The sequence below is a fragment of the Hetaerina americana genome, unplaced genomic scaffold (assembly GCF_022747635.1).
Source record: "Hetaerina americana unplaced genomic scaffold, ioHetAmer1.1.p SCAF_7, whole genome shotgun sequence".
NCBI classification, from domain to species: domain Eukaryota; kingdom Metazoa; phylum Arthropoda; class Insecta; order Odonata; family Calopterygidae; genus Hetaerina; species Hetaerina americana.
In genome coordinates this window covers 12,897,437-12,913,053 of record NW_027287316.1, presented here as the reverse complement: position 1 = coordinate 12,913,053, position 15,617 = coordinate 12,897,437, and the positions used below count along the sequence as shown (strand labels likewise).

At 36.5% G+C, this 15,617-nt stretch overlaps 1 protein-coding gene across 1 annotated transcript in view; it reads right to left on the bottom strand.

The window, feature by feature from the left end:
• Positions 1 to 2,900: 2,900 nt before the first annotated feature.
• cnc (NFE2 like bZIP transcription factor cap-n-collar) overlaps positions 2,901 to 15,617 on the bottom strand; it is a 375,514-nt gene continuing 362,797 nt past the window's right edge. The window contains exons 10-16 of the mRNA XM_071595847.1: positions 14,414 to 14,642; positions 13,097 to 13,290; positions 12,353 to 12,595; positions 9,615 to 9,821; positions 8,876 to 9,123; positions 7,867 to 8,040; positions 2,901 to 5,501 (exon numbers count right to left, since the gene is read on the bottom strand). Of these exons, the coding sequence (XP_071451948.1) occupies positions 5,316 to 5,501; positions 7,867 to 8,040; positions 8,876 to 9,123; positions 9,615 to 9,821; positions 12,353 to 12,595; positions 13,097 to 13,290; positions 14,414 to 14,642 (1,481 nt within the window). The 3' untranslated portion in view covers positions 2,901 to 5,315. The remainder of the gene's footprint in view (positions 5,502 to 7,866; positions 8,041 to 8,875; positions 9,124 to 9,614; positions 9,822 to 12,352; positions 12,596 to 13,096; positions 13,291 to 14,413; positions 14,643 to 15,617) is intronic.

Genomic DNA, 15,617 nt, shown 5'->3' with positions numbered 1-15,617 from the left:
CTGAGCACATTAGTAAGTCAGTTCAATGGAATGAGAATCAATGTAAACAAGAAAAGTATATGCCATTTTGGAGAAAGCAAAAAGCTGTTACATATTAAATTAGGAGTTCATCATTTCACCAAGAGGAGGGCATTGATAACACGGACGTTGAATCAGGATGTCAAGAAAAGGCTAGTAAAACCTTTGACATGGAGCATGGTTTTACACAACCCAAAAACATGGTCATTGAAGCAAGGTGATAGGCATAGATTAGAGGCTTTTGAAATGTGGGTGTGGTGAAGATAGAAAAGGTGAAGTGAACAGAAAGGAAAACAAATGAGGAAGTGCTAGGAATGGTGGGGAATGAGAGGGGATTGCTAAGTGAAATTCTAAGGAGATAGGAAAAATGGATGCAAAGCATATTAATTGACAATGGGATGTTGAAGAATGTCATGCAAGGAAGGAAGTGGCAGGAATAGGATAGGGATGATGGATGGGATGAAGGAAGTACACACAGTTGAAGAGGGGCTAATTGTAGTGCTGGATGTTAGGTTGTACATATTTTGTTAGGAGAGGCAAAGAAATGCTTCATTGTACTGATATATGTATAGTGTGTGTCTCCAGCAAAAGCAAGACAGACTGTAGAATGCCAATCTAATTTATTTCTAGCGGTCTCAGGCAATTGAATCCCCTGCAGTGAAAGACTTTTGATACTTTGAGGGTTTATGTAAATTATTACACCAGCTTTAGTTATATCAAAAAGGGTGATTTGGCCGATGACTTTGACTTATCCCGAGATGATGGTAGCAGTATTAAAATCTAGAATTGGTGCATCATTTGATTGCCTACACAAACTTATTTTTACAGGACATAGGAGCATGGCATGGCCAGATTCAAGACTCATGCTAAGTCATTGTGACTAATTTTTAGACAATGAGGTGCACACTCAGACCATTGAGTTCAGGCATAGATAACATAAGTAACTGAAACTACAAATTTCACAGGACTCATTTACATAATGAAAGCTTGATGATCTATTTTTGAAGAAGTAAGATTCAGAATTTGAGATGGTCATATGTACTCTATGAAGCTCTAATTTCAGTACCATGAGACCAAAAATAAATCTTATCACATTTCCTATGGTTATGGTCATACGTGCACAGTGAATTCTTTTCATTGTTGCTTGTGATTTTTTCTGTTCTGTTGCATGTGATTATTTCAATGATGCTCCAGAAGCATGCTTGTGTGTATTCACCCATACACTCTTGTGCATAATAGCTGTGAAGTTTTAATGCTAAAAAGATGGGCCATTTTTGCAGAAAAATTGGATAATATTAAAAATATTAAATAGACAACTTAAAATAAATTCCAGGCACACAAGATATCATTACTTGGCAAATAAAAATATCGTGTTATTATTTAATAGTTCTCGATAAATTCCTCAAGGAAATTAAAGATTAAGCTGTCAATTTTGGACACCTGTAAAGTGCACAACTCTTGATCAAAAAAACTTCACAGAACCCTCTCATTTGTAGCATATAATGAATTAGAAAAGGAAGAAATGAGGCGAGGTTAAGAAACTTAAGAGTGTACAGGCTGTGTCCATCAGAAATGTGCCTACCAAATAATAATATTGATTACCAATTCGGAGGTGCATATCCCCAAAATCTTCTCTTAGCCGAATTCTTTCAGTTAACTTATCAGAACCATTATATATCCTGACTGGAGACACAGTGCCTACAGACATCCTAATGCTTGCATATTACAGTTTATTTCATTCATTTTTACTTTACTTCATGTTTACATATTGATAGATGCTGGGTTGGGGGGGTCTTCAATAGGAGCCCCAGGCAGATGGGCCTTTTGGTCCATTGTTTCAACCCATGTTTAAACAGCCTTCTACATGCAGACAGGGGACTAGAGCACCTCAGTCAGGGCATGCTCACTCTTTCAACCTCGAGCCCAACATTTGTAAAACTTGACTGCTTTAACAGAAAACAGTGTGTCAATGTGGTTACGTCCTTGCCATGATAGCAAATATACTTATCTGGTGTACAACACCACAAGCTGTAAAGATATTTTTAATATATACAAAAGAAGGCTGTCCAGCTGATTGCTCATGAAACCCATAGAACTTCCAATCTTACCTTATTTAAAAGAAATGAATAATTTACCTCCAGCATAGGGATACATTATATCAACTCTACCATGCGTAAGAAGTTGCTTTAGAGTAGGCATTCCATCATTTCGGACCTAGTCATGGTACCTGCATCAAATTGACTTGCATGTCCCATGAATACCTCTTCAATCTAAACTTCCATTGGGCCTAAGATTATTAACCTTCCTCTGGATAACATACTCCCTGCACAGAGGAAAACTCCCATGAGAAATCTTGTTGTTCACTGCAAATCAGAAGCTTTTGTACTGAAGAAATATACATTTTCTATTCTAAATGGACCAATGCAATTGGAATTAAATTTGCATATGTCAATTATTATATGCATTTTTATTTATCGCTCACATCTGCAAAATTGCTCGCCAGGCAAGTAAAAAATATTGCATTAATTATGTTTGTTTGTACTAAAGAGAAATTGGGATACGTAGTGGTAACATGGTAACCAACAAAGCTTACAGCACAGGATGACATGGACCACAAAGTTGAGCCAGAAACCATCGAATACTGTAAATTAATGTTTTCATTTTTATTTTGGTGGGGAACTCACGTGAAAAACAAATTCCAAAAAAAAAAATAAGTTCCAAAATTAAGGTGCCACGCAAAAGAATTGTCTGCAGTGGTAATCACTCAAACATGACAATCCTTATAGGAATACATTTTGCAAAAATTAATCATCCTCAAACTTTTACTTACCATTTGCTATTCCAAGCTCACATGGAAATTATTACCCAATAATAATAAAACAAATGTTCCTATTCACATTTATTGAACTAATCAATTACAAATCAAGTATGAAATATTTCTTTTGGCAAACATGTATGATTAACAAAAATATAATTTCTTTATCACAATGTTTGAGGCAAATTAACACCTGAGGCCTCCATCCACACAGATCGGCACATTTTGAATTCTGTAAAAATCTAAAAATAATCACTGATGGTAAATCTGTATGATTTGGCAGAATTCCAAAGGAATGTTCCTGTAACTTAACTTTGTCATTCTGCCATTGCCACTTTATTGAAGCACAGCGGTCTGACCTTGGGATCAGGGAATTTCACCACATGGAGAGGGATGCAACTGATGCCACGGTTCCATGCCGCCTAGGAATGCCCACAGTATGGGACAAAGACAAGCCTCAAGGATATATCAAAATTTCATATGTGGATTGTGGATGTTCACAGGACAAATAAGCAATTGAATCACAAACATTTGAGGGAACAGTAGATTTACTGGGACAAATTACAAGCAATCAACTCTAAAAGGCAATAAAACAAACTTTACTCCAAAGGGTTATTACCTTTGTTCCATAAAGTTTAGACTGTGGACACCCATTATGATGTTAACACCATAAGTGGAAGAAGCATAAAAGGTTCATTTATAGATATTTATATATTATTCCTGCTCATTAACTAAGGAAATAAGAGGGTAAATTTTCTCAACATTTACCCACATTCCATTAAGAATACCACCAATACAAGTTTTCATTAAAAATATTTGCCATAATAAAATTATCCCAAACCAAGGTAGCATTCTGAAGACAGGTTGTCTGCTTCTCTCTGCAATGTTTATTACTATCATGTTGCTTTCATGGGAAAATCAATTGTGATTACTTATTCTTTTTTTAACTTTTCATTCTTCTTAGTCTTTCATATCTCTTTATTCCACTCTCACCTGCATATTTATTCAATACGATTGCTCATACTTCCTTCAAAATTTTGATAATAGGACACTGAATATCTTCAGAGCAAACATGCTAGTAATAATCCATCACAATGACAGATACTTATCACACCAAATAATGCAGTATAATACAACAGGTACCATGCCAAGACAAACAATAGTTTTTTTTCAAGACAAGTTTATGGCCTTCTTCCTGAAATGTTATTGTGGAGGTAGAAGCAGCACTTGGCTTTATTAAGCCCATTATGGCATGTTGTGAGCGAGGCAAGTGGTAAGTGACATATGGGATATATATATTTTTTATATACATATACACATTCTCACACTCATACATACAAACACAACCGGTACCACTGACAAAAAAGATTACGGGCTATTATAATCCATGGCATATATACCTGGGCAAAGGTGTTCCATAAAAAATCCTCGCTCATTTTTTACCTATGCCTCTGCAGCTGCTTGCACACTCTTGAGAATCTTGAGCTACAGCACAGGGACGGTTCATAATTTACAAAAACATATCTTGCATACACATGCATGTGTATGTATTTGAAGCATATATATACAATCATCAATATATATGCCAGTAGATGCATACCCACGCATATATGCATAAATATATGTTCAAATGTCATTACATTTTAAAAATGAAGATTCCTCTTGACTAAAATGAGATTTTGATGTACACACATTTAGTCAGGAAGCAAGAAAAAGATAACCATTAAAATTATGTACAACAGTTAACTTTCAAAAGTAATTTTACACCATTTTTTTCTTTTCAGCTCATCATATCTTGGTCATAAGAATTTTATCATGCTACGTGCATATGAATTCTGTTATCCATATTGCCAGTGTTCTGACTCAGTGAAGACTCAAAACAGCCAACTAACAATGCACCACATTTTGGACACAGTGATTTAAATGACGAATTGAAGAGAATGTGCAAATGAGAAGATTCATAGATACACAAAATGATTTATCCAAAAGCATATCTACTCTGTTAAAACAGTTCATTCAGTACACAGCGAAATCACTTGTTTTTGTCAAACAAAATATTAGTTAGCTGTATATAAGCTTTCAAGTCCTGATCCTTTCTCCAACTCACCTATGACATGTGAAGCACCACATGCAACACTTACTGTTGGAAGAGCAGCTCTGCTGCCAGTAACTTAAAAACACATGGTGCACCATTCTCAATGAATGAACCCTTACACCAAACGCAAATATCTCCCACTAACTTTCCGGAATCTCAAAATTATTTACACCAGGCCCCTTTGCAGGCACCATTCCCTTCCTTTTTTTAAGTTATCAATAAAAATATTTTCATTGCTATTAGTAAAAAGTCAGGAGTTATTGTTATTGATGACAAATAAAAGCATGAAGGCCACTCTCTTCAAGGCTCAGCCCATCCACCAACTGTCACGTGAATATCTGTATTTGTACCCTTGACATATGCGACATGTCTTCTTTGGAGTCCATGTCACACACCACTTCTGCCTGGCGCACCACCGCCACTTGTGCCAGGGCCATCACTGTGGCTGTGTCCTCCCTGAGCATCCGGAGGGGGACCACCGGCACGCGGTACAAGGAGCACAGTGCCATCAGCTGATTGCTGCAGACTGTACTCAAACTGAGAGTATGGTCTGCCTTCCGGATCCCTCAGCGCCTGCCGGAATGGGAAAATGTCTGTGATGACAATAGCCTCAACAATTATGACAAAATCTTGGTTTCATGGTCAAATTAATACATGAGAAATCAGGGCATAAATAATTGAACAACAGAGTTCAAATGAGAATCAATATGCTTTATGTGAAAATAAAGAAAAATTTGATTTGATAAAGATTGACGGATAAAAAACCTGGCTGATGGTTATGGTGAATGATAAATGATTTGGACTTATTGATTTAATCCGTAGTTTTGTTTAATATACTTACATTATAATTTATTACATTTCCATAATCTATGACCAATTTCAGTATTCTATTGAAATTGAGGTCTTATTTAATTCTAGTTTAAGAGATTAAAATGGAAAATAAACAGATAATATTTTCATATGCTGTGTACTAGATTTGTATGCAGAGTTTAATAAAATATCAAAGATTTTTTTCACAGGCCAAAAATTATCCAATGAAATGGACCAATATTAATTATTTAAGAGAGAATTCATGGAGTACAGTTAAAGTCAGGAAATTAAATTAATGAAAAAGATGCTTCCTGATCCTTCTGGCATCACAGTGCATTAAAATATTTTGGAAATGTTCAAATTAAAGTTGAAACCCTCTTAAAGATATTCTGAAATTATTTATCAGGGCAAACTTTTTAACTAGAGTTTAAAACAGTAACTTCCCTAGCAAAACATCAAATGTAGTTCAACTCCAACTCCATCATACATGTGAAACACGCATTCAGTGAAACAACTTTTTGCATATAAATTAATGTAAAATACAATAATACGTTACATGCCAAAAAAATAAATTATGCACCAGGTTAATTTAAAGTAAATTATGAATACATTGTTTAGGATCGTATATCACGTTCAACTTTTCTTCTCTCGTGGAATGAAGCAACTGGGAATTCATAAAAGCTAAAAATAATCGAAATAAACTGTTAATAATAAATGATATGTACCTAATTCATTTTTACTAGAAAGCTGTCTAGAGAAATTTTTTTTTGCCGACGGTTCAAAATTTAGTTAAAATGCAACTAAGAATGATTGTTAAATAAATTTATGGTGCACATCGCCACTGCCTAATTAGAGAGATTCATCATATGCATGGTCTGATGCAAAAGTGTCGTGTGACCTCCACATCACATTTAGCCTGCTGCTTTGGCTTTTAAACTTCCAGAAGACTCGTTGAGTTTCCGAGTGGTATACAAGCGGGGCTTTGATTTTCAAATCGCTGTTTGCATTTGTGCAAAATAGCAACACGAGATGGCCATGCACAGCTCTCCTTAAATACTTGTTCCACCATTGATGATCCTGATATCTTATCAATGAGGTCGGTGAAAATCACTTTCTCCTTTTCACATATTATATTCTTGTTAATGGTGTCACATTGCAATTATTTTTTGTCTACGCATATTAGAAGCAACCTTTCAACATCGTTGAGAATACATAGCCATTGCATTGATATTCTTCTCACTCTATTTGAAGCATCTATCTCCTTAGTCTCATCAGTTCTTGAAGAAAAGGCCAATCATTGATGTCGAGCAATTGTTGATGAGCGTACTAGATCAGCAGCACTCACACCTTGTTCCCGACTTTCAATGATTTTACATTTAATTTTTGCTGTTATTTTTATTCTCTAGTGGCTTTCTTCTTATGAATCTTCGCCGACCCCGGTGGCGGCGGGGTAACGTCCTCGTCTGCCATTCCAAGGGTTGCAGGTTTGATTCCCGCCTGGGTGAGTTTCCCTCCATCTAGGGCTAGGGTGTTTGTAAATGTGACCATTGTTATCGTTGTTAATAGTTCGATGTAAAGGCCAACATGTGCTGTTTTTGGACTAATACTGAATAAATAAATAAATAAATTTTTTCTTTCGGCTCAATTTTAAAACTATTAAAAAATATCATTAAACTTTGCACAAAAAAATCTCCAATAATATGTTTGAATACAAGTTTGGAAAAACGTGTGAACACCAGCGATGCTAAGATGCCGGCAGAATGAGTGCCAGAGACAAACTGCAGTAGCAGTTGAGCAATGAATCTGAGAATTCCCTCTCCTCATCACTCATTATGTGAAAGGTTGCTCGTTAAGCGAGTCATTTTTGGGACCAATTCTTTTGCTTGTTTTGCAAATTACTCACTGTGCAAGATGCTCGCTATACGAGGTTCCACTGTATTTCCAAATATATTATTATCATTGACAAAATAGGAATCACTCAATGGCCTAGATCATCATTCCATCCAAAACTTAGCATTCTATTTTATCATGACACACTTCAAGTCCTCATGGCACACCTAATGGCATATGGCAACGGAAAGTGGCACATCGGTTGAGAAGCAATGATATAAATTGGTATCGGACCAACCTGAAAAACATGTCGATACAATCGAGAGAACTTCTCCTTGGCTAGACGATGCTGCTCTAGCATTGTGTCACGATCTCTCAGCAGCTTGTCCTTCCTGTCTCGCATCCTACGGACTTCATCAGCCAGGGAAAGTATCTGGTCCAGTTTCCTCTTGCGGCAATTTTGTGCTGCAACCTTTGAACGAATAAACAGAATATTAAAATGAGACAAAGATTCTGCAAAATTTGTTTACTGAGTGAATTAAAAAGTGAAATTCTAACAAAAATAATTTCATCAATAATTAAAAAAAAACCCTTGAAATATTATCTTTGGTCAAAAATAAAATTCCATCCAAGGATTTCTTGACTAAAATCCTCTAATCAGGATACCAACAACCATATTTTAGGCACATAGCAATGCCTCTATATTTAATTGAATCATTTTAACATTTTCCGAAGTGTCACTAAGCTTGTCAATTATAAAATTACCATGTGCACTTGAGCTAATATCGGAATGGTGCAAGAATTGAATCTTTGACAATTGATACACAGCAACCTGGCTTATCACTTATGCTTTTCCAAAATGTTGCCATAATTCTGAAAAGTGGATTGACCTAAAATTATTGGAGCATGTTAATATGCTGTGAAGAATGGCATAACATCTTATGATCATGACACTATGTAGAAGGGTTAAGAAAAAGTTCAAAACAATAAAATGGAACATCTCCTGGCTCAGAATGATGGGGCTTATGGAAGATGAGTGAGTTCATATTGGAGACTTCTGAGAAATGGGTTTTTAGCAAGGAATCGCGAAGCTAAATAAGAGAGGGATAAGAAAAAGGAGGGAAAATTAATTGGAGGAAATATATTTGAAATTATCAGGAAAAGAGAAAAGGCTGCAGGAGGAAAGGTGTCCCTACTTATCGAAATGTTTTTGAAATTCTGTACGAGGCATCGGGAATTACTAAAAATGATGGAACACAGCAGAATGAATGAATTTAAGGGAAATATATTTTGTATTATTTGTTCACCTTATTTTTTCCTCTGCGTCGAATGTCTCTGATGAGACCAAGTTGGGCCTCTGTTAGGTCATGCTTAGAAAGGCGCTCATTGAACTCATCCATTGGCAGATTAATGATATCAGCGACGCAAATGGGCACACCCAAGGCACGAGCTCTTTTCTCATCCCGACTCAATTGGTGCTGGGTCATGTGGGAATGGTGATGCTGATTATGCCTTCGGCGAGGAGTTACTTCCTCCACACAACTGCGAGTACTCTCTGTAAGTGATGGTAATTGGAATATCAGTTTTTTTTAATTAAAGAAAGAAAAATTTTCAAAATGATATGAATTTATACATTAAGTATACTTTTTGCATTAAACATTCAGACAATTCAATTGTTGAGGTTCAAAGCATATCAGAGCATAATTAATTACCCAAAACTTGGGTGTACAGATAAAATAACAGTATTTCCTAATACACTCATAATATGTAATTACTTTTTTAAGTCAGTGCAGCTATTGTTTTTTTTTTAATTGTAAATAAGTTTATCCATTACATTTCCGTTTAGGTAAGCCAAATGCCACATAATTTTTACTCCACTCATTATGTAGGTATAACTTTAAAGAAATGAAACTGATATTATTCTTTATATTATATTTAAATAGAAAGGGTAAAGTGGATAAGAAAGAATCAGTAAAGACTATACCTGGATAAGTAAGCACCCATTAAAGAGAGAGAGAACCATACTAAAGCACTGAAGATGCTTACCTGCAGGTGAATGGTCCATGTGATGCAAAGCCCCAATGTCTCTCTCTGAGGCAAGCACTTCTAGGCTCCTATGCCTTGGGGAGGACATCTTGTCTCTGGCGGGTGGACCCCTGGGTGCTGACGCCCCTTCAGGTGGCAATGAGTAGGAGTGATTGTGCATTGTTGTGCCATCTCTTATCCCAGGAATCAACACGGTATCATTGTGCACTGCAACAGGTCACAAAATAAGTTCGCTCATGAATAATGACATCACACGGCAAATTGTTTCCACTTTGCAGTACATGTTCTATTTATGTCCTAGCCCATGTACGAGGGCGGTTCAATAAGTAGCCGTTGACAACAAAGGGCATTCCTGAGGGAAGTTTATATTATTGTCGTGTGCTGCCATCTATCAAACGATGGTGAAACAAATTTCAGACTGATTTAAAGGTTAGTTTGGATTTGGCAGCCATTCGAGTAAGACGTGTTTCGTGATTTTCACAAAGAAGGAAAGAGAGCAATAATTCGCGAGAGAGAGAAGAAAGAGTTCAATAATTCGCTTTTTGTTTTTGGATGGGAAGAAATGCGAGGAGATGGAAGCAAAGTTGGATGCTGTTTATGGGGAAACATCGCCATCTATGATGGCAGTTAGATATTAATTCAACAAATTTAAACGTGGGCGAACATCTGTTTTGGATGAGGAGTGACCAGGACGCCTGGCAGACGTGGTTACCGAGAAAATCATTCAAAAAGTCAACGCCATGATTCTCGCTGATCGACGAATGAAATTGCGCGAAGTAGCAGAGGCCGTGGGTGTGTCGACCGGAATGGCAATTAATATTTTACATGATAAGTTGGCGATGAGAAAATTGTCGGCCCGATGGGTGCTGCGATTGCTCACGGTGGACAACAAGCTGATCCGGCTGTCAACTTCATGAACTGCATGAACTATGTTATGAATTGCTGCCACACCCCCCGTATTCACCCGATCTGGCTCCCTGCGACTTTTCTGTATTCCCTAACATGAAGAAAAGGCTTGCAGGAAAAATATTTAGCTCAAACGAGGAAGTTATCACCGAGACAGGCGTATTTTGGAGAGTTTGACAATTCCTATTTTTTGGCGGGGTTAAAAAAATGGCTGGAACGTTGGGAGAAGTTTGTCTTTCTAAAAGGGTACTATGTTGAAAAATAAAAAAAGTTTTTGAAAATATGGTTTCTTCATTTCTAACATGGTTACTTATTGAACCGCCCTCGTAAAGCAGGGGGATTTTATCTTCACACTAGCTGGGCACCATGTGGGACTCAGAAATAAGTTTTTCGACCAACAAACCCCATCCCCTCCCTAATCTATGTAGAAATGCAGAGGGGCAGAAAGAGCAAGAGGATGTGATACAGGTCAGTTCACTAAAATTTACAATTGAAAACATAACATTCAACCACAATATGCTCCACCCATGTAACAACTACGTTACTAATATAAAAACATGATCATGAGTCAATGTTTAAATACTGTGTTATTCTGAATGCTAAGACCAACAATTTCAATAGGGAGACCAATTAATCATTAGTTATAAGTTTACAGTAATTATTGGTTGTATATAGTTAAAAATTGCTGTTTTTCAAAGTATTTTGGAGCTATCCCTTCAGTTAGTATTTTAGCTTATTTTTTTTAATTATACAACGATTCATAATTGAAGGATTTATTTGGTTGATAAGTCGTTTACTTTCCAAGTTATCATTATTTTAATAAAAGTTTGAACTTGAGCAGTTTGACTATTTAGCAATAGCAATTATGACATCAATTTAAAGCAAAGATAAGTAATTGATGCAATTATTATTTTTTTCTGGAAAGGGCAATATATAAAACCATACACCAGTGTATAATTTGCTAAAGCATACATATGGAATAAAACTGATTTTAAGGTGAAGCTGCTCAAAGGGCCATTTTGGGTTGCACACATTTGAGGAGTTTATATTGCACTCATGAAGTGGAATGATTTAAAAAAAAGTATGACTGTGAATATGATCACAATTTCAACTACTTAAAGTGGGCAGTTGATTGACTTGCTTTTCCCTATATTCATTATTGAACATTATACCTGAAATTTGTCAAGAAAAAATTTAGACAGTTTTAGGTCCAAAATGTAGAAAACATATCATTTATGACACAATTTTTATGAAGCATAAATGCAGAACAATTAATCTTATGCCCTCAAATACCTCTACTTCCTGATGCTTAGAGAACCAGTGCAATATTTTTGAGTTGCATAAAATTTACAACCATTTGGCTTTTGCCACCAATTTTTTCCTTTTTCAAGGCCAATTCACTAAAACAGGATTTAAGAGAGGAGAGAATTGACAGCAGAGACTTTAAGTAAATACAAAAATAATGATTAGTGATAATTTTGACAGAGAGCTGAGCAGTGCAAGCTTCTCAAGAACTTGGTTTTTTGAGGCAAGAGGATGAGCGTATATCATTTAGGCTTTATATATTTGGAAAAAGAAAATTTGGACACAGGGAATACTGAAGGGTGGACATGTGGGGTAATGGGAAGAAGAGAACAGACATTTCAGTTGGAATGAAGGAAGATAGAAAGCAGAGGAAGCTGGAGGATGATTGGGTGCAACTCAAAGGGTTCAGTGCTCAAGTTTTTTAGAAGACCATGATAATGCTTAGAGTCCATCCAAAACCTACTTATTATCAGTAGACTACACACAAAAATAGTAATATAGTAGACAATGGAAAGCAGGAGACTCACTTGGCCTAGGACCATGTCCTGGATCCCCATGGGTTGGTGCACGTGCATGGCGAAGGCCAGGGTGCGATGGGGAATTGAGAGCACCAGCACCGCCAGATGGAAAATCAGGACTAGCAGCACCAGCAGTCTCTCCAAAGGCATACTTCCCAGAAGACTGGGGAGCTAGAGCACCTCCTGCTGGGGAATTTGACCTCATTGGTGGACCACCAGAGATACCAGTTTCTGGTGAAGAAGGCTGTGGACCTGTTGAATCATGCAAATCAAACAGTAAACCCAAGAGTCTAACAGATACATGGATGGTAACAAATGCATGAAAATTAACACCTTACAGCTACTCACTATGTGACATTGAAAAAAGGTTTGTATCACTCATCAATGGTTTAAGCCAAGGGTTGGCAACACAAACCTCTAGGCTTGGTCTGACTCACAAAGGGTTTCAAATAGTCCAGCGGAGGTTTTAAGTATTAAACCCCAACTGGTTTAGCAGTACAGTGCCACTTTTGAAGGCTTCTAGAACTAATTTTAGGGTACAAATTGTCAAAACTTCAGGAATCGATTCCGTAAAGGAAACAAAATAATACAAGAGACAAGGCCTCACATTTTTGGCACTATGCATGGAATAACTTTCAATACTACCAACTTAAAGAGATAATATAGATAAAATTTAGTCTATAAGTAATCGAGTTATTAAGTCCAGTTAAATTATAAGTCAGGCCCTCCATTGAAACACAAGTACGTATTTACCTTGCTCTTGGAAATATCTCCTGCCAAACATGTGGTGTTTCTTCTGCGCAACAGGAGGGCCATCTGAGAGGCCTGCACCAAGATGTGAAGCATCATGACGACCACGTCGCCCATGCATATCACCACCTGGGAGCCCATGAGGACCCCCTGGTAAAACTGAGGGTGTGAAGCCAAACTCATAGGACCTAAACTTCCTGAATAAAAGAAATAAAAAACCAAACCAAGGATTAACATGTGTTACTGGCAAATGGAAATAATGACTCACTATGAGTCAGAAAATTAACATAGAAGAGTGAAGCATATTCAATAACATAAAGATGATGCAGGGGGCAGGTAAAAAAGGGGAGTCCCAAGGAATTTGGGAACAAGGAAGGTGTAATGAAGACAAGGCCATTGCCTGGCCCAAACAAAAGTCAAACAGAAATTGTAAAATGCCTTCTGGCAAGTATTTTTTTATTTAATGAACTTGGGAATCGTCCATATCATTACAGATAACTAAAAACAATGAAGATGTGGTGCCTGATGGCCTTTTCTTTATCAGTGCAGTTATAATTGCAATAAAATATGTGGGATAAATATTGGTGATATCATGTTTTACAAGATGATATGGTCATTTACCATGATAATCACAACAATTAATACACTAAAGATACACATAAAAATTAATTTTTAAAGATCAGTTCATTTCGTATGGCTCGACATGAATCTAACAACTTCAAAACAAATATAAAGAAGGTTTCGTCATTAATTCCACCCAGAACAAGGTGTGAGATAAAATATTTTTGTGCGTAAATATATACAAATTTAGACAGGATAATCAGTAAGGATGTAGATACTGCTGCCACTTGATACATAATATAAAGGTTCCACAATCATTGTTAGAGCATTTATAAGAGGTTGACTGAGATATTATCCTTTATCTCATTTAGCAAACTAATGGGGTGAGATGGCTGATTAAAGCATCATTGAGCAGTACATTAAAATACAGCTATCTTCTTGCATTAGTTGAAAAAGATTTTGGCTCTTTATGTGAGTATTTAATAGTAATCTATAAATTGAGGTAATAGATTTCATAATGAAGGAACATAGATAAGATAAAATAACAAATTTTACGAACAGAAGAACATTCTAAGACACTGCCTATTATGGCTATCATCCACTTCTTTAGGCCAGCCATGAAGTCTATATAATACAACTGAGAATAACAGATTTCCATAAGCACTCAAAAAAATCTACTTTATATCAATGATGCACATCAGAGAGTTTTTATTTTTTTTACAGATTTCTCTTTGGAGTAAATTTGTAAACATTACTCACCCTCCTGGATGGCACTCATTCTGACCCAACGGGGTCACTGGATAATGCTGATGACCCCTCCCTGTGGTCACCTCAGCCCATTCCCCTCCATCAGATCCCATAGAACTCACAGCGCTGTCACTTGACTCATCTACGGGACCTCCTGTCGAGGAAGATGATGAGAGGGCCCCACGGCCAATGCCCCCTCCCCCTCCAGTGGCCCCCTCCAGCATCCTCATGGTGTACATTCCTACAATTCAAGATAACAGAATGATCCAAGGGTAATTAATATAATAAATAATAAGAGAAAGTATTTTAGATGTGAAGCAATAAATTGAGTAGGCATTGGAAAGTTCTTAAAGTTAGGAAAGCTATTTTCTGCTTTGCGATTCCTGATAGATCTCAGTAAGGCCTTCAGTCATCTAAAGGTTAACTGAAATTATGCACAAAAAAGACATGACAAGACTACAAACATAACAAGACTAAAAAATTACACACAAAAGGAGCTTAGGGAAGAATACAATTTACTTTTCTGCAAGATAAAGAGGCGAGATGAGGATATAAAAATATCATTCTCAATTATACTTAATCCCACATAAATGTGATACATTCCAAGAATTACCTTTCCTGTCGGAACACTAACAGAAAGTAACAAACCCTAAAATAACTAGTTTTTTATTTATATATGAACACACTATATGTTTAACCGATAACCTTTTTGGGCTCTCTCGTGAATCCAGAGGGTCACAATGCATTAGCTTAACTTTAAAGATTCATAGTAACCATTGGAGAGTTGAAACTAAATAAAGATCATCTTATAACATATTTTGTTTTAACTGAAGAATTTATACATGAAAAAAACTATATTTTTGAAGATTAAGAGACCCTACCATGATGTGGATTGTTGTAATGAAAAAAGACAGCAATCTTTTATAATACAAGGTCGCACCCAAAGCAACAATCACATTTGGGCTCAAGAACACAGCAGACTGTATTGGTTGAAGATTAAGGCCCTATATGGTCCTTACAGGACCATAATGTAACAGTGCTAGATAATGGTAATACCATCATCAGTGTTATGAAATATACAGGGAATGATCTGGAAGAACACTTTTTATAAAAGAGCAAATTAGTGAAGGCCACTAGTATTTACACATTGTGGGGATGAGGAAAGGTTGTAGGGAGAAATTCATGGATTGCAGAAAAAATGGATGCGCAAGATACT